The following is a 22,397-nucleotide window of genomic DNA, read 5'->3' as shown; positions in this document are numbered from 1 at the left end:
TTCCATAGGTTCTGTGAGGCAAGGACATGTCTCATCAAATTCGACCAAGTAATAAAGTTTGACCCGTTAAAACGAGTCTTGTCATTAAATGCATTTTTGACAGAAGATAAGGTAGAACCATGAGGTGTCCGGTAGGTGGTGTAAGATGATGGTGGGAAAGATGATAGAGGTGGGTGTGTCTGATAAGAGAAAGAGAAAGGGGGAAGAGGTGGGTAAGCAAAAGAAGGCTGTGAGTGTCCAATGAGTGCCAATTGATATGGAGGCACTGGAATATGAATGTTTCCATAAGGTGCCGGTGTAGGTAGAGGCATTGGGACACGGTAGCCTTGTCCAAAGTAAGGCTAGGACACAACAGTATGACCAGAAGGTCCACTAGGCAATGCCATGGAGGCAAACTGTGGAGACAATTGATCCACACTGGGGAGAGACTGAGTGGGATATCCAGGCTGCAATGATCCCGAAAGTGTGTATGAGGTAGGTGGAACACCACCTGGTTGAGGGAAGCATGAGGTCCTAAAGGATGTGCCTATGTTTCCATAACCCCCCTGGTGTGATGTGCGGTGTGACATGAGGTATCTGAAATGGAAATGTAAATGGTGTAAATGGAAGTGGTGAAGCATCGAAAGAATGTGGTGGGATGGGTGGGTTTTGAAAGTGAGGTGTATGAGGTGCAGATTCTTTTTGTTCATTTTTATCATTTAAAGACTGAAAATGAAACCGTGAAGATGATGATGCACCATGTAATGAAGTGAAAGGAATACCAAATTCATTCTGATTATGTGAAGTAGATGGAAAAGAAGGAAGAGCAGAAGAAGAGGTACCTGACTTTTTCTTATACTCCCCGCGACGTGTGTTAACATACAAGAATTGGTCCTCGAGAGAACCTTTCCCTTAGTCAATAGACTGGACTCTTTCTTCCACATGACCTCTACTAGTATACTGCAAAACTGAAGAGGTAAAAGAAGAAGGCACAAAAGACGAATCAAAAATACCTTGCACCGGAGAGGATGGAAGGGTTTGAAAAAATGGAAAATACTCCGGATCTTGCTCTCCAAGAGGGGGGGCCATCCCTGATGGAGGTCTCGACGGCCCTGCAACATCATCAGACTTACACGCAACATCTGAAGAGTGAAAATCATACATACCTTCATTCAGAAGCTTTTCTTGAAGGGTAATCCTTCAGTCAAGCTCCTCAATCTTCTTTTGTCGATAGGCCATGATCAGTTTATATTCTTCAGAGGTCGGCTTGCCTATCTTTTCTTCCATGCACTCAGATGTGTCTTCCATCATGTCGGAACTTTGTGGAGCAAGTTGACCCCGGCCCACTCTCGCTCGATTCTCGGCATAGGCTATTCTGGAGACAAAATCGGTGTTGATGTGTTTGAAGTTATTTGAACCTACTGTTGTTCTTGCTAATTGTGAAGAGCTCTCAGATCAAAGGCCTAGGTTTCTCAGAGAGTACTAGGCTCTGATACCATGTAAAGAAAATACCCTAACACAAAAGCATAAACAGAAACCGTATGACAAAGCACAAACTGATAAAAGAACACAGCTAGGGTTAGGGTTAGGGTAACTAAGAGACAATGAACACAGTTAATAAATGAAATGATATGACTACTAATAATACGATGCTCATCCAGTAAGCACACTATGGAGTGAATGAATGCTGAACCTCGAACTCCTGTATCTCAAGGATTAGGGCAGGGGTAATGAGCAAGAGAGTGTGTCGTACTCCGAACGGATTCCGAATCGCAGCAAGGCAGCCTTCGGATGTTGAACACCAGCAAACGTAGCAGTGAGAAGCTAGATCTGATGCAAACAACAGTGAGGAGAGAGAAAGGCTAAAAACGCAGGCAGGACAGCCTAAAGGAGAGAGGAAAACTGCAGCGATTGCAGGAGGAGAGAGAAAAACTAGAAACGCAGGCAAGACAGCCTGCAGGAGAGAAAAGCTGTGGCGACTGCTGGAGGAGAGAGAAAAACTAAAAACGCAGGCAAGATAGCTTGCAGGAGAGAAAAGCTGCAGCGACTGCAGTAGGAGAGAGAAAACTGTCAGGGCGGCGGCTGAGGCCTGCAAACGCAGCAGTTTGCTGATGTAGCAAGCTGTACGACAGCAATGCAGATGATCAACAGTCAGTTGCCAGGCAAAAACAGCAGCAATCAGCGTGTGGAGGGCTGGAAACAGGCTCCAGACTGTAGGGAACAGTGATGGACAGCAAGGGCTGAGATGTCCTCCGCGAACGGGGTGTGGGCAGCAAGCTAATAACACCTGAAACCTGCAAAAACGAGATTCAGAAAAGAGTGGAGGGTTGGCTACCAATTTATAGAAAATTAGGGTTCTAGATCCTCTCCCACTTAGCTCTCTCAATCCACTCCCCGTTTTAGGGTTTTGGCTAAAATAAGCCTAAAATAAGCACGTTTTGAGGTTGTTTGAGTGGCTAAGAGCAATTCTTAGCACAACACACCATTCAATCCCTACGCTTGTCTTGCAGGTCTCATTTATTAGCCCTCTTCCATTAGCTATCTAGGCCCTCAGAGACTATTGCTGTGTAGTCTATAGCTATTGCCGAGCCTCCCACTATTGCCAATGATCAGCTTGCATCATCTACATCAGGTCGTTTTTGTGTTTTTAGCACTTTTCTTCATGAGCCTTTGCTTTGACTAGTGGTTATTGCACTCGTGATTTGGTTCGGTGGACAATATACCTCGACACCTCCCCCTCCCTCAATCCACTCCTACGAGAGTCACTAGCTATTAGATAGGTTTGTCCTTGAGCATCTTGTACATTCTTACATTCATTTACTGCATTGATTCATTTACTTTAGAGCTCTCTTCTTTCTCTGTCTATGTTTGTGTTTTTTTGCTTTTTTGAGTTTTGTGTTTTACATTTTGCGTTTTGCAGCTAGGATTCAAGTTTTGCACGTCATTGTTTGAGTCCTTGTGTTTTAGTCTTGGCCGTATATTTTGTGTTTGCTCAGTGCAAACCCTAGCATATCTTTACATGGTATCAAAGCCGGTGCTCTTGTAAAGAGTGCCTTGTAGATATTGTGGAGGCTTGGTTTTGTGTGAGGTACACAAATGACACATAATTGATTTATAATGCCTTAGATACCTTTTTCTTGGGCTCCCACGATGTCTTATCAAGCTTCTCCATCATTGGAGGCTCTAAGGAGGCATTATGGACTTGGCGAGGAAGACAATATCCCACCTTCACCTTCACCATGACTAGCGACCCATCTTCTTTATCTTAGCCAGGCCCAATGTCAAGCTTGTACCACCCTTTCAAGGAAATGGCTAGATGAGAGTGAACCACCATTTGGTAATACGTTTTTTATATGCAAGGCTAAAACACACTAGAACATAAGCTCCAAAATGGGAGTCTATGACTACGAGTGTTGAAGTTTAGCGCTGATAAACTTCATAGGAATGAAGCACATGATATTTTGAGACCTTGCAATCTAGCATTTCTGTTAGAATGACAAATGGGCTTAATAATTTAATTAAAATGAACTTTAATTCTGGTATCCCTAGCTCTTGGCACAGTGACTATTGCACTAGCAATGAAAGAAATTTGGTACCCCTAGCTCTTGGTACAATGGTATTGCACTAACAGTAAAAGATTTGACATCAAGGCATATAGTGGACACGTGTACATGCAATGTGGTACAAAGACAGAGCAAAAGAAACCAGGTGCAATTGATACTTTCATTAAATTGAAATGTTGCACCTTAGATTTGAGTTGCCTAGTAAACAATTCACTTTGGGTATTTAAGTTATAAAGCAAGCCATGAACTTAGCTGCTTAAGCTCGGTCTAATGAGTAGCTCACTTATGACTATACCAATACATTAATTAGCACTTAATAAAAAACGAGATTGGATTTAGAAGCATTTGGTTATTCATTTAGAAACTTGATCTAGGCTATTTCGTCTCTCTCTCTCCCTAATTCTTGTGTTTGGAGAGTTGTAGCAGCAAGAGAAGTTGCACACTTCTATTCTTTTGCGAAATAGCAAGAGAGTTTATTTTCTATTTAGTTAGTCATAGCATTAGATAGCCTTTTTGGGACATGGGAAATTCCCGGACTTCTGAGATGTAACATTTTGGTCTTATAAGTTGATTTGGCCTTTTGTAGATGTTAATGCAACTTTCTTTCTTTCTTTCTTTCTCAAGCTGTGGAAGCTTTGGTTTACATAGGATCAGAATATGGTTTTGATGTTTACAACATATCAATGCCTAGGGTTTGCAGAAATCAGTCATTTTGGGTGTGGAATTGCTTGCTCAAGACATTCCAACCAAAACCCTTAATTTGCCTTTTGTTTCGGGTCACCAAATCATTGAAGATTCGGGGTGACATTAGGGAAAATGCATTCTAATTGAGCAGCTTTGTCAGTGGGGGTGAACAATCTTCTTTACGTCGACCGCAGTCGAAGTCATTGATTTGATGACAAGACTGGTTTAGTTATTGCTCGCGGTAAGGCACAGCCTAATGGTCTCTATCACCTGATTGGCTTTCTTACCATGCAGACAGTCGAGAACTCGGAGTTTCATTACTTACAGGCTTTAGCCACTGCACAAGAGTCTTCGACCACTGAGCGTCTCTGGCATTATCGCTTAGAATATCTTGGATACGGCTCTCTTTATGAGTTGTTACGTCACCAGATGGTTGATGCAATTCTTTGCTTGAAGCTATCTCGAGAGGTTTGTAAACCATGTCAGCTAGGTAAACAACACCCCCCCTTTCCACAACAGTCCACTCATCGAGCTGAGGCTCCATTGAGATTGATTCATATTGATCTTTGTGGGCCGACGCCCACTGTTGCTTTAAATGGCACGCTTTACTTCTTTTTGATAGTGGATGATTTCTCTTGATATATGTGGGTATACTTTCTCAAGCACAAGTTTGATACTTTCACCTATTTCAGTGCTTGGGTGATGTTGGTTCATAAGTAGACTGGATGTCGTATAGGTATCATGAGAAGTGACAACGGTGGTGAGTTTATCTTCCACAAGTTTTCTGAGTTTCTACAGGAGCATGGCATTTCTTGCCAACTCACCTCTATCAACTCCCTTCTCAGAATGGAGTCGTAGAGCGTAGGAACTGGACAGTTTTGAACATGGCATGCCCTTTATTATTCATAGCAAAGCTTTCCGATCGTCTATGGGTTGAGGCTGTTAGCACTGTAGTGTACATCCTTAGCTGATGCCCGACCGCAGTAGTTTCTCAGGGACTCCCTATGAGGCATTCTTTAGTGAGAGGCTTGTTGTTTTCTACTTCAAAGTCTTTGGGAGTCATGCATACATGCACACACTTGACGACAAGATAGGAAAGCTCACTCCCTGAGTTGATCTATTGATCTTTGTGGATTATTCTTTCGAAGCAAAAGCTTATCTTTTGTTTGATCCTTAGGCAAACAAGGTGATCATTAGGAGGGATGCCATCTTTGATGAGAGGAACATAGTGCAATCTTATGCATCGGACTTTTAAGTCCTTACCTCTACCCACATCTTCAGACATTGTGCCTTCTGAGCTAGGTCTACTGCTCCCTCGTGTCCTTGCAGATTCTTCCACTCCCAAGCCCCCTTCTTGAGACCCCTTACCTCGCTGATACCAATAGACTATGCGGGATTCGAGGATTTTTCCACCAGATTGCTCTCCAAAGGGCCCTAGAAGATTTGCTTGGCTTGCCCCTCAGGCTTCATATGCTTCAGACTTTATGGCTAATTACATTGTACATTCGGAGCCAGACAGTTCGCAGGAGGCTCTCTAGGACCCTTTATGGTGTGTGTCCATGGAGAAGGAATTGGATAGTATTGATCGGAATGTGACTTGGACCTTGGTGGATCGCCCTAGTTTCAAGAAGGTCATCAAGACGAAGTGGATTTTTAGGACCAAGCTAAAGGCTGATGGAACTCTAGACAAGTACAAGGCTTACCTTGTAGTGCAAGGTTTTCATCAGAAGCAAGGTATTGATTATGAGGAGACCTTTGCACCCATTGCTCGGATGACATCTTTCGGTTTGCTAGTTGCGCTTGCCGCTGACTACAGTTGGCCACTATACCAAATGGATGTCCAAAGCTCCTTTCTAAATGGTTATTTAGAGGAGAAAATCTATATGGAGCTAGGTTTCCTTTTGCAGCCCGTTTAGACAAGGCTTCCCGTTGTGAAAAGCTCTTTATGGGCTCAAGCAAGCTCCAAGGTCTTGGTTCTAGAGAATGGATGAGTTCTTATAGACTCATGGATACTATTCTACCCCCTACGATCCAAATCTCTATATGTGTACTACATGTGCAAGAGCTAGCTATATCTTGCAATACGTCGATGGCTTACTTATCATTGGCTCAGATTTTGCTGCCATAGCAGAAATTAATGCCAAGCCTTGTTCTACCTGTTTGTTTGATTGACCTTGATCCATTATCTTATTTCTTGAGGATGGAGGTAGTTTGTTTTGGCGAAAGTATTTGTCTCACAGCAAAAATACACCCTTTAGTTGGTGGACTAGTATTGCACGGATCAGATACAACATGTGGCTGCTCTTGATCGCACTGTCCATCTGTCGAACGATATCCTAGGTTAGCCCTTCGATACACATACCTATCAATCTGTTGTAGGGAAGCTTCTTTGGTTGATTCATACTAGGCTAGATTTAGCATACTGAGTTAGTGTAAGTCAACAATTTTCAGCACCTAGGACATGGTTTATACATGCAAGGTTACACCGATTTTGATCGGACAGGAGTTCCTAACACTTGGCGTTCTCGTTGCGGTTATCTCTTACCTTGGAAACGACTCCTATTTCTTGGTCCAGCCATAAGCAGGAGACCATGGCGGCTTCCATGGTGGAGGCTGAGTATAGGACTCTCTTTAATGATACCATTGAGGCTATCTATCTGAAGAGCTTGCTAGCTGTACTTCAGTTCCCCTATGACTCTTCTATAGTTGTCTACTACGACAACCAGTGTGCCATTGCCCTTGTGGGCATCCCGATCATTATACCTCAAACGCGGCATGTGGGAGTCCACTTCCACTTCAGCAAAGAGCCGGTTGAGCTAGGCACTATTCGCCTAGAGAGTGTGCAGACATTTTGACCAAAGCAATCAATTGGCTTACATGCTCGCTTTGCTTGTCTTGCTAAGCTCACCATCACCTTTTTTTTATTGCCTTTCTCTCCATACATTCTCCATATGATTGGCACACACATACACCCTTAGGTATCCTTAGGCACTTATCCTATCAGTGTGCGGAATTGCTTTGCTTTTTTTGAAGGTAGTGGGGCTATCCATCCTTCTCTTGTACTTCGGGGCACAATGACTCAATGGGACGAAAATTGATTTGAAACATTCACATAATGCTTAATCTTTTGAACAAATCAAACCAAAAGCCTTTTATTTTTTTTAAAAAAATCCAAAGTCCATTGGTGATTTCATCTGCCTTTGTAGGACTTAGTGGGCCCCTAGGCAACCGACAAGCATCCTTGGTTTGATGCCCTGGCCTCTTTGGGGTGATCACTTGGGCTCCCTTGGTAAGATAACCATCGCCTCTATAGTCTTGGTAGATCTCTGGGCAGCTGACGTGCATCCTTTGCTTGATGCCCTACCTGCATTAGATCGAGCCTTCCTTGACTAAATTTGCTAGTGTTCGACATTCGGAGGTTGCCTTTTTGTGTTTCAAGATCCATTCGGAATACGACACACTCTCCAGCTCATTACTCCTACCCTAGTCCTTGAGATACATGAGTTTGTGGCACATTATTCACTCTTTGCGTAGTGTCTTTGCTGCATGAGCATTGTATATTCAGTAGTCATTCATTTCATTATTACTCCTACCCTAATCCTTGAGATACATGAGTTTGTTGTACATTATTCACTCTTTGCGTAGTGTCTTTGCTGCATGAGCATTGTATGTGGTCATTCATTTCATTATTATCTATGTTCATTGTCTCTGAGTTACCCTAACCCTGATTGTGTTTTGTATTATTAGTTTGTGCGTTGTCGTACGATTAGTATTGTGTTTTTGTGTTTAGAGCATCTCATAAGATTGAGGACAGAGCAATTGGAGCAAATCTAATCTATTGAAGAGTTGGGCACGCAAGGAATCATTAGCACAAAGAGTATTGGTTTGTGATAGTTGTGTTGATCGCATGTGTGGCTCTAGTGGTTCATGTAAAGGCTTATATTTACTATTAAAGAAATATTGTAAGGGGTGCTCAACTTGAGGGCCACTCTGGTGTTGTCTACTATGCGAGAGTGTTTTAGCTCTCAAGTTTTTGTCTTTTTTTGTTTGTTTGTTGAATTGCATAGTGTGTCCACTGTAAGCTTATGTTCATTGCCCTATAGATCAGGCTGTAGGCTGGTTTCATTTTCACTGGCACATTTATATATGAACAGTAACTAAGAGTTTACTCCAGCACACAGGTCCAATAGAACCTCAAAGGTTGGTGGAAAAAACTGAGACACACTATAACCTGTGATTTGGAAACGGATTCAGGAAGTCCTATTAAACTTGCTGAAAACCTGTCTTTCTATTATAACTTACTATGATGATCCATGTCTTTGTACTAGAAATATTTCAAGAACTTGCATATCATAGATCTCCGAACAACAGCACCTGCAAAGTCTTCATGTTTCGACTTTTCTGGAGGAATTTTCTCTCATTTCTTCAAAATATGCAGATTGTTTGGAATGGAGGATACAGGGAAGTGTCACAAGCATTGGGTAGAAAGCAGTTTCGATCAAGGAAATCTTCGGATCATGGGCCAGACATCATCACATTACTACTGCAGGCCAGGTGAAGGCCACCATGGAAGCCACTCGAAGTCTAAGGTTTTGGATGTTACTCCTAGTCAAGAAGGTTTTTTCCATATCTTTTGCTGCCTTTTCTTTTTCAAGATAGTGTCAGGTAGGTATACTCGAAAGTGTGGGTTTTATTTATGACCCATGTAAAGTTGACCTTCTTTGGACTCATCCAATGGTTGTTGATTCTTTTAGCAAGCAGGGATGGTGTATATATCTGAGTAGAGAGATCCTTCTGCAGGACATACTTCTGAAATCACACTCAATCATCAACTCTCTCTAGTATGTATCATTTGATATTTTTATCTGGTATACCATCAAGTGATATGTATATTACAAGAGCCGTGCAAATGCATTTTTGCATTGGTGGCTCCATTAACAAGAAATTCCTTTCTAGAAAGCAGAAAAGTTGTGATCATTTGTAAGGTCAAGAATGCTTAACGTTGCCAAGCCAATGCAACTTTTGTATTGAAAGCAAGTCGTGCATGGAATGGCATTCGCATTCAGAATCAGCTGTGGGGACGAAGAGACAATACGAGTAAAGGTGTTCATGCCTGTCGCAGGAGTGAGTAAAGCTGGAGCATATGTTTTTGTGTGTTGCGTGAGTGAAGTGCTTAGGAAGAAGTATGAAAAGTGAGAATGACTAGCTTTATCTCTTTAAGCGAGAAGCTTTATCTCTTTAAGCCTTGCTTAAGCTATGGTAAACTTATATCAAAGTGCGGCAAATGTTCTTTCAAAGTGTTTTTTGTTTCCCGTACAAGTCTTTTGAACCCTTAAGTTTTGACCTTTCCGAAAAGAAAAAAGCCAATCCATGAACATTTGCCATCGAAGTGATTCCTTGGTTTCCTCATGTGCTCCAAGCTCATAACTACATGAATGGCAGGTGCTTGTTGAGAGCTTTAAGCACATTGCTTGTAAATAAGCTTGAGCACTAGGAAGGTCACTATTGTTGATGAAGTTTCATTGGCCATTGAGAGGGGCGGTGCCAATGGAACTCATGAATTGATTGTTGCTAAGACACCATCAAGGGCATGATTCATAGGCATTTTGTTAAACAAAAGTAGCCAAAGATTTTGTATGCAATATGGATAATTGTGATTCAAACATTGCATCTTCATGTGGTCTTTTGCATTAAGCTCAATTGATTGTAAGTGACAAGAAAAGTCGATGAGAGCTTTATCCTGTTCTACGGGTCCCCTTGTGTAGCCCATTATGAAGAGTTGTACCACTTGGAGGTAGCATTGGACTCCCAAGTCTCTATGGGGAAGATTACACACCAAGATTTGTGTATGAAGCCTCTACATATAATCATTACATGTGCTAGATCAGGAGAACTCAAGAAGAGAACTCAATAATATGTCTAAGCTCTATGAAATTAAGAAATAGCAACAAATTGCCATCTCTTTGCTCTCATGCTTGCATCTTTTTGAATGGAAATATGTGAAATAATAGCGTTAGGCATCCACCTTTATTAGGTTTGTCTAATATAACTTGTTAAGAGCTTGTTCAATAGGAGTCCTCATTAAGAACTATGAAGTCCTCTATGCTATTACCATATGTTGGCAAATCTATTATGATTGGAGCACGTAGTGTTAAGACAATTAAATCTTGATGATATTTGGGACCACATCCTCATTTAACAAGAGTTTCAATATTAGAATTGAAACAGAAGTGGAGAATATCTTTTCAATTAAATAAAGGGCCTTACATTCAAGAGAGTAGATGCAAATACTAGAACTCGATAACAAATGTGACCTTTTGTGGGGACAAATAAGGGGAGGATCAATGTATGTATGTTTCATCATATTCACAAATGAGAATGCTTTATTTACTATACATCTAACCTTAATTGCTTTGCCACAAGTTTATAGTTAAAAACTTGACATACTATAACATACAATGTTACTAGACAATACATCACATATTTTGGGTACTTACTGAGTGCAACTTTAAATGACCCTTGATAAGTTACCTAAAGAAGGCTCCAAAGCACCACCTTCTTTGAATCTACGCGAAAGAAACAAGTAACTCAAATTCATTTTGCATAAAAATTTGAACTATCCATTTTAGAATGTACTTAGAAACGATGGTGTATAATTTTATTTTACATAAAATTTGGGGCTATCCATTTCAAAATGTACCTAAGAATAAGAGTGCACAAAGAATCATGGTTCATTTATACAAAGCTTGTCGTATATGAAACACTTTGTTAGGACTTGAACTTTATCGAATTATTAGTACTATTTCATATCTTAGTGTTAGTATGTATGTAGTCTTCTGGATCAACATATGTAAAACAACCCTTATACTTCATATGATGTGTCGTATGGAAGTCAAGGCGCAAGTTAAAAATGTTAGGCAGTTGTATTTGAGCAGTTGGTTCTTGATCATGAATGGAATATGATTGTGTGCAGCGCCTGGAAATGGTTGTTGATGTTTGATTTCATTATCTTTTGATTATCTCTTGAGTGTTGGTGTTATTCTCTTTCAAATTGTTTAATCAATAATGATTATCGTGATAGAAAATAGTGTCGCAATTGATGAACAACAATTCTATGTTGTTGAGTATGATGTTTGCTTTGTGTTTGAATGTATTTCTTGAACGTAATGTAGTGTTGATGGCTAGAAATACATTCAAGAAGTTCCTTTACAGCACTGTTATGTATTCAGGTATAATGATGTCTCGTGGCTGTTATGGCATGTTGAAAGGCCATAACACTTTGGCGATCCCTATCAAGTTCAGTAAAATAATTTCTTGATTTAGGTGCAGTTCTAGAATTAGGTCCTAAGAGATTCAAGTGACAAGAATACTAATGGCATTGGGATTGGGTAAGGTGCATTCTATGGGTAGTATTTATGTCAGACAATTATCCATATTTATCCAATCCTATTCTTACGAGGAGTAGGTCTCGAGAAATCGGGGAGGCTTTAGCAAGATAGCAACAACAGGTTGTAGGGATGGATGATAGGGGTGGATTAGAAGGTTTTGACAAGGTGGATGAGAAGCAATTTATTGATGCTGTGCAAACTTCTTTGGAAGGGGGTATCTCTGCAAGTACCTCAACAGTCTATCATTCTCCTGTCACTTCATCAGACTCTAAATTTGTCAGTTAATGAGGAAATATTACTTCTTGACTAGTAGGATGCTCCTAGACAAGCATTTGAGAGGCTATAGCATGCAATGCTTGAAAGAACATTTTTGTTAAGAAATGCTAGAATTCCATCTCACAGGGTTCTGAATTTTAATCCATTACCACCTCCAAGAAAGCCTAAGAAGAGACCCAAAATGAATCCGAATCAGTTGGTTAATCCAAAGGTTCGTGCATCTAAATTTTCAGGCAAGAAGAAAGAAGACACTGATTGCCATGTGGCATAATTTGAGACCAGATGGATAGCGAGTGGTTTCAATCAAATGTACGGGGATCATGTTAACATGCAACAGGTTGCTGCCACCTTCCAAGGAAAGGCTATGGACTGGTTTGTCAGTTTTGATATGGTAGCCTTTAATTCATATGATGCTTTAAAAAACATCATTTTTGGGTAGGTTCCATAAAGATAAAACTCCGGGAGACATTCTCAAAAAGATCAAGAAGATCAAGCAAAAAGCTATGTTGGTGGAGGACTATGCCCAAAAGCTCAAGAATCTATTAAATAGGTTGCATGTTGATGATATATCTTCAGTTGAAATGGAGATTACCTACTTTATGAAGGGCTTGAGAGGTAAGATTCGGAATCCCATTGCCAATGTTGAGATGGGCCAAAATGATACAATGGACACAATGATCAGGGTAACTATGAGAGTGGAAAAAAGACTTGGTACCTCTAGATCTAAGAACAGTAAAGATGAGGACTCTTCGGATTCAGATTCTGATGCAGATTCAGGATCAGATTCAGATACAAATGGTGATGATGAGGGTAGTGATTACAATTCAGATTTTGATGATGATTCTAGTGACTCTTATTAAGATAATTCTAGCCGGAGGAGACATAAGAAGAAGAAGAAATCAGGATCAGCCAAGACTAAAAAGAAGAAAGCAAAGGACAAACATAGAAAGAAGTTAGCGGACATCAAGTTAGATAAAATGATAAAACAAAAGTTAAAAGATTTGGATATTTCTGAAAGTAAGAGGAAGGAAAAGCATTGTGAGATATGCCAGAGAAAGGGCCAGGAAACTAGGACTTGCTGGTATAATCCTAATGTCAATATGGCACAGCAGATGCCAGCGATGCAGGTTAGACCGAGACCTATTCAACCAACTGAAGTAAATCAGATTACCCCAGACATCATACCACAGAGACCATTCAGAGGACCTAGAAGAATGTAAGCTAGACAGCCTTGGGAAATTTTCAGGCACAACAGCAAACTACACAAACGGGAGCATGCCACTATTGTGGAGGTCAAGGACACTTTGTTGGACTACACTGTGAGCTTTGGGTAAGGCATGTGACAGAGAGGAATGCCAGTAGTAGCAAGGTCTCTCAATAACAGAAGACCTGCAAGAGCATCTCATCAACATCATCCACCTACCCCAGTTGCAGCAGTCCTTATAGAGTTACCAAATCAAGATGAGAAAGGACAGACTCTTGAAGGTACAGGAACTATTGGCTGTATGGAAATTTGGCAAGAGAAGGTTCATGAAGAGGCAAAGGAGGTGTCAGGTAACACTACTGCTGTAAGTATGCATGTTAATTGTGATTGTTCTAATTGTATTGAAGTAGAGGAATGTCAAGAGGAACCAATGGTATTAGCATTAACTAGAAGCCAAGCTGGTAAGAAGCTTGATTGGCAGGAACAAGAAAAGACAAGAAAAAAGGCAACAAAACAAGTTAGAAAGTTGCAAAAACTTGCCGAAGAATTTGAATTTGATCAAGTTGATGATGGAGGGACTTCAGGCATACAACAGCTTGAACTGCAGGACCAACTTCCTGAACATCAAGAGTATGTTCCTGAACAACAGAATCAGTTTCTTGATGGCATAATTGTTGGACAATTACAGCAAGGAGGTTCAGAAGAGCTTTTTCAAGCTTTGTCCAAGTGTTCTTTGCAGTTGACCTTGGAGCAAATTTTGGATTTAATACTAGGATTTAAGGAGAAGTTACTCCTAAAGATCAGGCAGAAGCACCAGGAAATCCTTGAAAGTACAGCAATTCAAGATCAAGCAATTCCTGATTGTCAAGTGGTCATACCAACTCAACATGAGATTGTGGATTACCAAGTACCTACCATTCAAGTTGAGTATGCAGGAAGAAAATATGATGATGTCCTGTTGGATGGAGGTGCAGGAGTTAATATAATTCCTAAACATATTTATTTGGCAACTAAGCAAGAGGAGCTTTTACCAGCCCCATTTCAGGTCCGCATGGCAGATCAAAGGAGGTTACAGCCTTTGGGTATCTTAATGAATCAACAAATTTTAGTAACTGGTCTGAAGTTCAGGGTGAGCTTTGTTGTGCTGAGAATGTCAAAAATTGGAGACTCTTATGCAATGCTTTTGGGGAGACCGTGGTTTAGATTGGCCAAACTCAAGGAGAATTGGGGAAATGATTATGTGTGTATTCCAAGAGGACTCAAGGAATCAGGTTATCTACAATTAATAAGGTTATCTTGAAAAGTTCAGCTAGACATGTAGTAGCTCAAACTATTAACCTTGTAGATGAAGTAGAAGATGATGAGGAGGAATTATTTCTTCAAGCAAATCCTTCTGTGGTTCCAGTTTTTGAGATAAATATTGATGGTATTATACAAGGGTATCAAGAGCATCCCAATGTGACTGGAAATGCACTTTTGGAGCATCAACCTGTTAAAACTGCAGGTCAAAATCAGTATGGACAGCAATCAGAGGGTCTTCCTGAAGGTCAGGGGCATCTTGAATTTCAGGAGAGGTCAGGGAATGAACATGATAAATTATTTTAGGACCAAGGCACTACTCATCCTGAAGTTTCAAGGACCTGAAAAACAGCAAACTGGTATGGACAGTTTCATAGACAGTTCAGGTGTACTGGATGATGAAGGGCAGAAAGCCATTGTGCAGGCTGAATTAAGGTATGAGCATACAATGAGAAGATCTACAAGAGTTGTTGAAGATGAGGTTCAGGAGCTTAACCTGAATATTGGTGGAGTGCTTAAACCCATCAAGGTCAGTATTTTTGTTGAGGACAATTTCAAGTAGGATCTAATTTAGTTGTGAAGAGAGTTTCAAGATATTTTTGCATGGGATTATATAGATATGAAAGGACTTGATCCAACTGTGTGTCAGCACATGATAAACTTGAAGAAAGATACTATGTCTATTGTTCAGAAGAGGTATAGAATGAATCCTAACTATGCCAAACAGGTCAAGGAAGAAATTAACAAGCTCTTGAGAGTGGGGTTCATTAAACCAGTCAATGAGGTTACTTGGTTATCTCCTATTGTTGTAGTGCCAAAGAAGAATGGGAAGATCAGAGTTTGTGTGGATTACAAGACATTAAATGCAGCTACTATTACTAATCCTTTCTCGATTCCTTTTACTGATTCTCTTCTAGATGATGTGGTAGGTCATGAGATATACAGTTTTCTCGATGGGTTTTCAGGATACAATCAAATTAGGATGCATTCGGAAGACATGGATAAGACATATTTTATCATAGAGTGGGGAGCTTATGTTAGCATAGTTATGAACTTTGGGTTGAAAAATGGACCGCCTAAGTTTCATGGAGCTGCTCATAAGACATTTGAGCCTTATCTAACAACTTTTATGAGGGTATTTATTGATGATTTTTGTGTGTTGGGCAACAAGAGAAAACATTTAAAACCCCTTAGACTATGCTTTCAAAGATGCAGAATGTTTGGCATGCCTTTAAATCCTTTTAAGTCAATGTTTGTAGCCAAAAGGGGTGTGTTGTTAGGTCATATCTTTTAAGTCAATGTTTGGCATGAGTATTGATCCTAGAAAGATTGCAGCTGTTCAAAAAGCTAAAGCTCCAAGTAATGTGTAGGAAGTCATGCAGTTTGTGGGCCAAGTTAAGTGGCATTAGGGGTCATGGTTGCTTTATCCACCATCTTCTTATACAAATCCTCCCTATCTAGCTTTATGTATTCATGTGAATACCTTTTGTATATTTAGAATATGACTTAGACTTTGTGCTAAAACATAAAGACCAAGATAGGCCAATGATTTTACGAACTCATAAATTTCAAAAACTAAAGACCAAGATATTGTAATACACTTACATAAATTGGATTAATGAAGCATTCTTAAATATAAGTTTTAGCATAGCCATAAGTATTCAAAGTAGATGCTTACCACTTCTCTCTTGTGACCCTAGTCTATTCTTTGGAGGAAATAAGTACTTATGGGTTCCTATCTTCAATTTCTTTTCATAGTCTATCATTAAGCCATCCATAGGGACAAGAAGACCTACATGGACCTCTAGGTAATTCTTTAGCAAATATTGGATACTTTCTCCATCATGGCCTCTCTTGTTAGGCAGATGTGTAATGCTACATAATTGTTAGCACATAAGAACATTATCATTATGAGAAACACAAAACATGATGTGAGCCTGGAAACCATTTAGACTTTTTGTCTATAGATAGGTGGAACAATTGAGTCAAGCAAATTTTGATCATTGATGCCTAGGGGTAAGGCTATACATGGTTGTTGTTTCCTTGTTTGCCTCAAAGGTGAAAGCCAAAATACCTTTGCTCATGTTGGAGCATCATTAAATGCAAGAAAACCCAACTCTCCTAGAGGTGGCATAGCTTTTTGAACCATCTAAGTAAAATCATCATTGCCAACTTGAACATATCTTTCAAGAAACAAAACACAAATCTTCCCTATTCAATCATTATATCAACTTGCCAACTTGCAAAGCACCTTCCACTTGCTCTTTGTAGTTTCATCTTTGAGGCAAGTTAGCCTCACTTTGCTCAAGCTTTTTGCTAAGAGCTTGAGTGATGCGAACTTGTTAAGAAGCAACATCATGTTTGAGAGTATCCACTATTATGTTATGACTTTCCATTATGCTAACAATCATAAAGAATACTCATGTCTACAAAAATACAAAGATCTCTCTATAAGAAGGTACCATAACTTTGTAGCCTTGGTATAATTTTTTCTTATGGTTGCTTACTGCAACTTTTGTACAGTGTAAATGGTTACCAGCACAAATATTTTCATAGTTGATAATCTCATCTCACAACAAGGAGGTGACCACAAAAACATGCTCTTTTGTGGTCACCTCCTTGTGAGATGAGATTATCAATTATGCAAATATTTGTGGGCACCATAACTTTGTAGTCTTGGTATACTTTTTTCTTATGGTTGCTTAATGTAACCTTTGTACGTCGTGTAAATGGTTAGTAGCACAAATATTTGCATAGTTAATCTCATCTCACAAGGAGGTGACCACAAAAGTACCACCATAAGATTGATATGCTCTTTTGCTTATGGGCAAAGTTTTGTATAGTCTAGAATGATGTTGCACATTACATAACCAAAAAACAAAAAGTAAAGCTTACCTTTGCGAAGAGGAGGGAGTTACATACATTTCCAAAAGAAAAAGCCATGGCATACTATGTGTGTGTGTGTGTGTGTGTGTGTGTGTGTGTGTGTGTGTGTGTGTGTGTGTGTGTGTGTGTGTGTGTGTGAATCCCTAGTATTTTAATAACTTTTTAAGTGTAATATTATTGTTTCATGGTTTGATTGCTATTTTGATTCATAAATAGCGCATTCTCCATATTTAGACCATCACATTTTGATGAACTTTAATTATGTTAAATGCATTTCCCATGAAAATGTTCCTTAATGAGTTGTCACAAAACTTCTTGAATTGAAGGTAACATAATCATATGGAGGTCTCACAATTGCCTTCATCATGCCTCTCATGCAGTCAAATGGATGCTAGTCAAGAAAGAATCTTGATAGACCAATGTTCATGAAAAACATTTTTGATAGTTGATACAAAAACCTTTAACTCAATATTTTGGATGGGTTTTTGAATAAAATTACATTCATTTGCCATTTTTATAACTACAATTTTTGAAGGGTTAAAGGTTTTTTTTTTAAATTAAAAATTTTTAAGTTTTTCTAGAAAAGTGATTTGCAATTCACTTTGCATTAAACCTCGGTTTGTTATGATCAATGGTATGGAAATATACTAATTGAAAGGGATAAAAGTTAGAACTTGCAAAAGCAAACCATCCTTTGAAAAGTGTTAACTTGCAACAATGTTTCATTGCCATTGTATGAGAATTGAAGGATATCTTGATTAAGGCTAATATAGCAAGTTGGGGACATCATCCTTGGACAAAGTAACTATGTTACAATAGCTTGGTTTGGTGCACCAAGGGATATACAAAACCTTCTCACCCATGTTTAATGTTTATTGTTCTTGTTGATGGCCATTCCTGCTTCACAAGTTCCTACATAATTCTACATTCCAAATGGGAATTATGCATTTTAAAATAGGATTATTGTGATAGAAAGTATTGAACATTAGGGTCTTATGATAAGAAGTATTGACAGTAGTGCCCAATCGGTACTCTTCTTATTCTGGATTGAATGCCCAACAAGTACTATTTTGGGAGGGGCAAACCATAAGTCAAAGTCCCTTTGATTACCCCAAAGTTCACTTAGCATATGTAAAGGAAGACAATATTTGGCTCATATCTAGGATTGTAAACATTGTTTATGGAAGGTGTCCATCTTTTGTAGAAGACCTTGAGAGCTTTCAAGTGGTGGTGGGTGATGGAGTGCTCGAGGAAGAATATGAGAGCATCAGATAGTGATGTAGAGGTTGGTTTGTGATGATATTGCCGTTAGCAACATCTCTTCTATTGATCACTACTTCAATAAATCATTGTCCTCATTTACTAAATATGGTGGAGATGGTGATGTACTAGTTTAACTTGCAAGCAAGAGATAATGAAATGGATCATTATGATGGAAGGACACATGGTGGAACACTAGATAGAAAATAGTGCAGGTTCCTTTGGCTAAGACACTCTACAAACTTAGAAGAAAATAATGTAGGTGTTGGGACTAAGTTTTCCTTAGCTAATATAGTCTCCAAACTCACCAAGCTTGAGAAATGGGAACCTTTTGTCTTTCAACATAATGGTGCATGAGATGTTGTGCTTGTTGAAGATGGTGGCCCCTTAGAGTTGCTACACATGGCTCTTGAGGAAGTTATCTCACTGACATAATAGGAAGCACCTCCGTTCATAGCTAGGATCAAAATACTCATTAATATTATAACACAATGTGGATAGATCCACCTTTGAGTTCGTGTTCACAAAAAACCATCCTTTAGTCATATATTTTTATCATTTGAAATTTGCAAACTAGTTGAATTTGAAGTTTTTCTTGATGAAAACTAGTTGTTTTTCAATACTTTAGTTACAAAATTGGCAATTCTTTCTCCAAATTGGTCACATTCCAAAACCTCTCTCTCTCTCTCTCTCTCTCTCTCTCTCTCTCTCTCTCTCTCTCTCTCTCTCTCTCTCTCTCTCTCTCTCTCTCTCTCTCTCTCTCTCTCTCTCTCTCTCTCTCTCTCTCTCTCTCTCTCTCTCTCTCTCTCTCTCTCTCTCTCTCTCTCTCTCTCTCTCTCTCTCTCTCTCTCTCTCTCTCTCTCTCGTCGAGCATGTTGAAATATAAAAATTGAATAACCTTAGATTACAAAATTCAAACACCTCCTTCCCAAAGAATTATAAAGTTAGTTACATATGAAGGCGACTTGTTTTCAACCTTTTTAATGTGAAATAAAGTTGTATTGAACAAGATTTGTTTTTAACCTTTTTAATTGTCAAACAAATTTGTATGAATAGGAAGAAATGAAAATTTTTATGTCAACCATTCATACATTAATCTTTTTATCGTACTACTAGTTACAAAAACACGATGTTTGTAAGTCCAATAGTTATGTGTGATTGCCAAAGAACATCATGCCATTGTCCCACTCTTCTATTGCATGTGCATTCCTCACTGTGCTCTATGAAGTAGAATATCGTAATCAACTCTCTTCATGAAAATAAATTTTATAGAGAATTGGATATCCATAATCTTAATTGGCCAATCCTTCAGTACCCAAAAAGGTCTAACTTTTGTTTTTTGGTCAATGTGACATTAAAGCGAGTAGTTTCGACAAGTGGACTGCCCCAAGCTTGCAAAATTGTGTCATTGGGGATGTTAACTCCTACCCCAATGTCAACTATTTATTTCTTGGTTGTGTCACTCGATGCTACAATTGGGAGAAGTGCATGCCTCTCCGCTCCTTTCCAAAAGGCATTAACTTGCAGAGTTCCTGACACAAGGTTTAGGCTTAGGCTTAGTATACGTGTTTTAGCTTTGTGTCATTGTGTTACTCTTATTTTTGGTTGGATTGGTCCTTCTATCCATTCCTTTACTACTTCTCAAAGTGCAAGATTTTGTTTTAGTAGTTATTCAAGTGGTAGGGAGACTCGTGTTGAGGTTATTGTGGCGAGAAAATTAGCATCTAGCCCTTCATGCTTGTCCTTCTAATGCTTTGTCTCCATTTCTCAAAGCTCAAATGGTGTCGAGTCGCATTGCCACATTGCTCTCAATCAAGCACTTTGGGCATTTGATTTCACTCCGATCCACTTTATGTGGGGGATAAAGGTGGGCTCATGCTTGCGAGGTTGTGCTATCCATTTTCCACTATCAATTTTGCATCTTGGAGGTGTGCCTATGCTTTAGTCACCCAACTTCTAGCTTCTTTCACTATTTCCCTTCCTTTAGTTAACAAGTTTCTCAAAAAGTAAAATATGCAATCAAACATAAATAAGATAGCACAAGATCTATAACATGAAAAAGAGTAATAAAAATGAAAAATAAAAGTATTAATCTTTATGTGAAAGTTGATTTATTTGCAAGCAAACTTAGGTTAGGAAAAGGTTTCTTTAAATATTGTAAGTGGAAGAAAACATTGTATAGTGGAAGATAATTATGACAAAAGTGCAAGATAAAATAAGAGAAAGTAAATGCCAAACTAGTGCAAATGATGGCTAAAGGGTCTCTCCAAGCTTCAATGGTGACTTGTTAGATGTTAATTAGACAACAATGAGTCAAGATGTGAGTGCTTAATAGTTGTCATGTATGAAAGGGTAGCATTTCATCACTTTATAGAGTTTTGGAGGTATCCAAACACAGATGCATGTGGGGAATTCACTTGACATATTGCCCATGTGGTTTGATAGACATGTGATATCTTATAATCCAAGACATATTCTATATAATGTCGATGCGAAGGCTTTTGTCCATGATCCTGCTAGGTGGTCATTAGCCCCTTTGGTTCCCAAGTCCTATAGGTACACTTGACAAATCACCATCAATGCAAAGTGGCTCAAGTGTACACTTCACTATCTTCATTAATCATTTCCTTGTCAATCAATTCCACATAGACCATTGCATAAATGTGTGTTCTAAAAGTTTAGATCCTTTCAATATCTAGACTAGAAGTCTATGCATGTTTAATGTTGATCATAGATTCTTCTCATTTGGAAATATTAGAAAAAGCTTTCAAATTGCAGCAATGAGGTTTCTTCATGAAGCCCAAAACTTGAGTAGGGATTGAGAAAAAAGGGGTGGGTGTGACTATCTAGGGCACTATGTTTTGTTTCTCTTTACTTTTAGCCTCATGATGCTTGCCAAAATGAAGCTAGGTCAATCTTGATGGCCCTTCTCTGTATATCAAAATTCTATCTATCCATAGATAGGACACGCCTACAAAGTTTTGTGCAGCCAAAGAAGAGGAGATGTTTAGACAAATATGTAATTTTAAATAGGTCATTCCACCCAATCAACAACTTTGAAAGGAATGCAAGTAGAGTCATTGCAATTATAATGAAAATGACAAAAAGTAGTTTCACGTTAAGCTATAAAATGCCATTTAAGGACAATATTTCAAGTACTACCAATATTTTTGAAGTATATTTCATTGTTTGTAGTGGATCCCTTTGCACTTCTAGATGTTGGTGTTTATTTTCAATCTATCTACCTTCATATGTTTCTCTCTTTGCTATATGATTTTTAAAATTTTTTAAACTACTATCAATTGTAGTAAGGACTCTAGAAATTAATTACTGAGGATCAAATAAATAAATGGGTAAAGAGAAAGAAATTTTAAGCATCATGCACTTGGGACGTTGTGGGCTTCTAAAGGGGGGGCATTTGAGTTTCTTCCAATTTAAAAACACATTTAAAATTCAATCATTGCCACACATAAGAGTATTTACAATCTCAAATTTGAATATAGGAAATCAATGTTACAACGCAGTGCCTCTATATCATCCATGTGCACAGCAATCATTAGATTCTAAAGTTTATGTATATGTCATGTTTAATGCCCATATCAAATGTACGCACTATAGGCCTCTCTGATTGGAACCTAGATTTTTTTTCCCTTGAAGAACATAATCAATTACTTTAGTTTGAAGCTCATCGTGAACAAATGAACTTGAAGTTGTATTCTCTTATAAAAATCAATAGCAGTATAGATACATCCTTGCTTGACACATATAGTAATGACAGTTGTCCAAGTGATTCCATTGGTTTGAGGCCTTTTGATTAACATAGAAAGAGCCTTCTTCTCAGCACCGTAGGTTCCATAC

General features: G+C 38.9%; 1 protein-coding gene across 4 annotated transcripts in view; it reads left to right on the top strand.

Moving 5' to 3' along the window:
* Positions 1 to 9,261, top strand: part of LOC148022776 (uncharacterized) — an 85,094-nt gene extending 75,833 nt beyond the window's left edge. For 3 of the 4 annotated variants that reach the window (XM_087695710.1, XM_087695712.1, XM_087695711.1), the window contains one exon: positions 8,665 to 9,261. In XM_087695710.1, coding sequence (XP_087551836.1) covers positions 8,665 to 8,784 — 120 coding nt within the window. In that variant the 3' untranslated portion in view covers positions 8,785 to 9,261. The remainder of the gene's footprint in view (positions 1 to 8,664) is intronic. The other variant, XR_015693543.1, reaches the window with a different exon arrangement.
* The last annotated feature ends 13,136 nt before the right edge of the window (positions 9,262 to 22,397 follow it).

The sequence above is a fragment of the Lygodium microphyllum genome, chromosome 16 (assembly GCF_053477565.2).
Source record: "Lygodium microphyllum isolate KBCC chromosome 16, Lygodium_microphyllum_v1.1.10, whole genome shotgun sequence".
NCBI lineage: Eukaryota > Viridiplantae > Streptophyta > Polypodiopsida > Schizaeales > Lygodiaceae > Lygodium > Lygodium microphyllum.
This window is presented reverse-complemented; position numbering and strand designations above follow the sequence as displayed.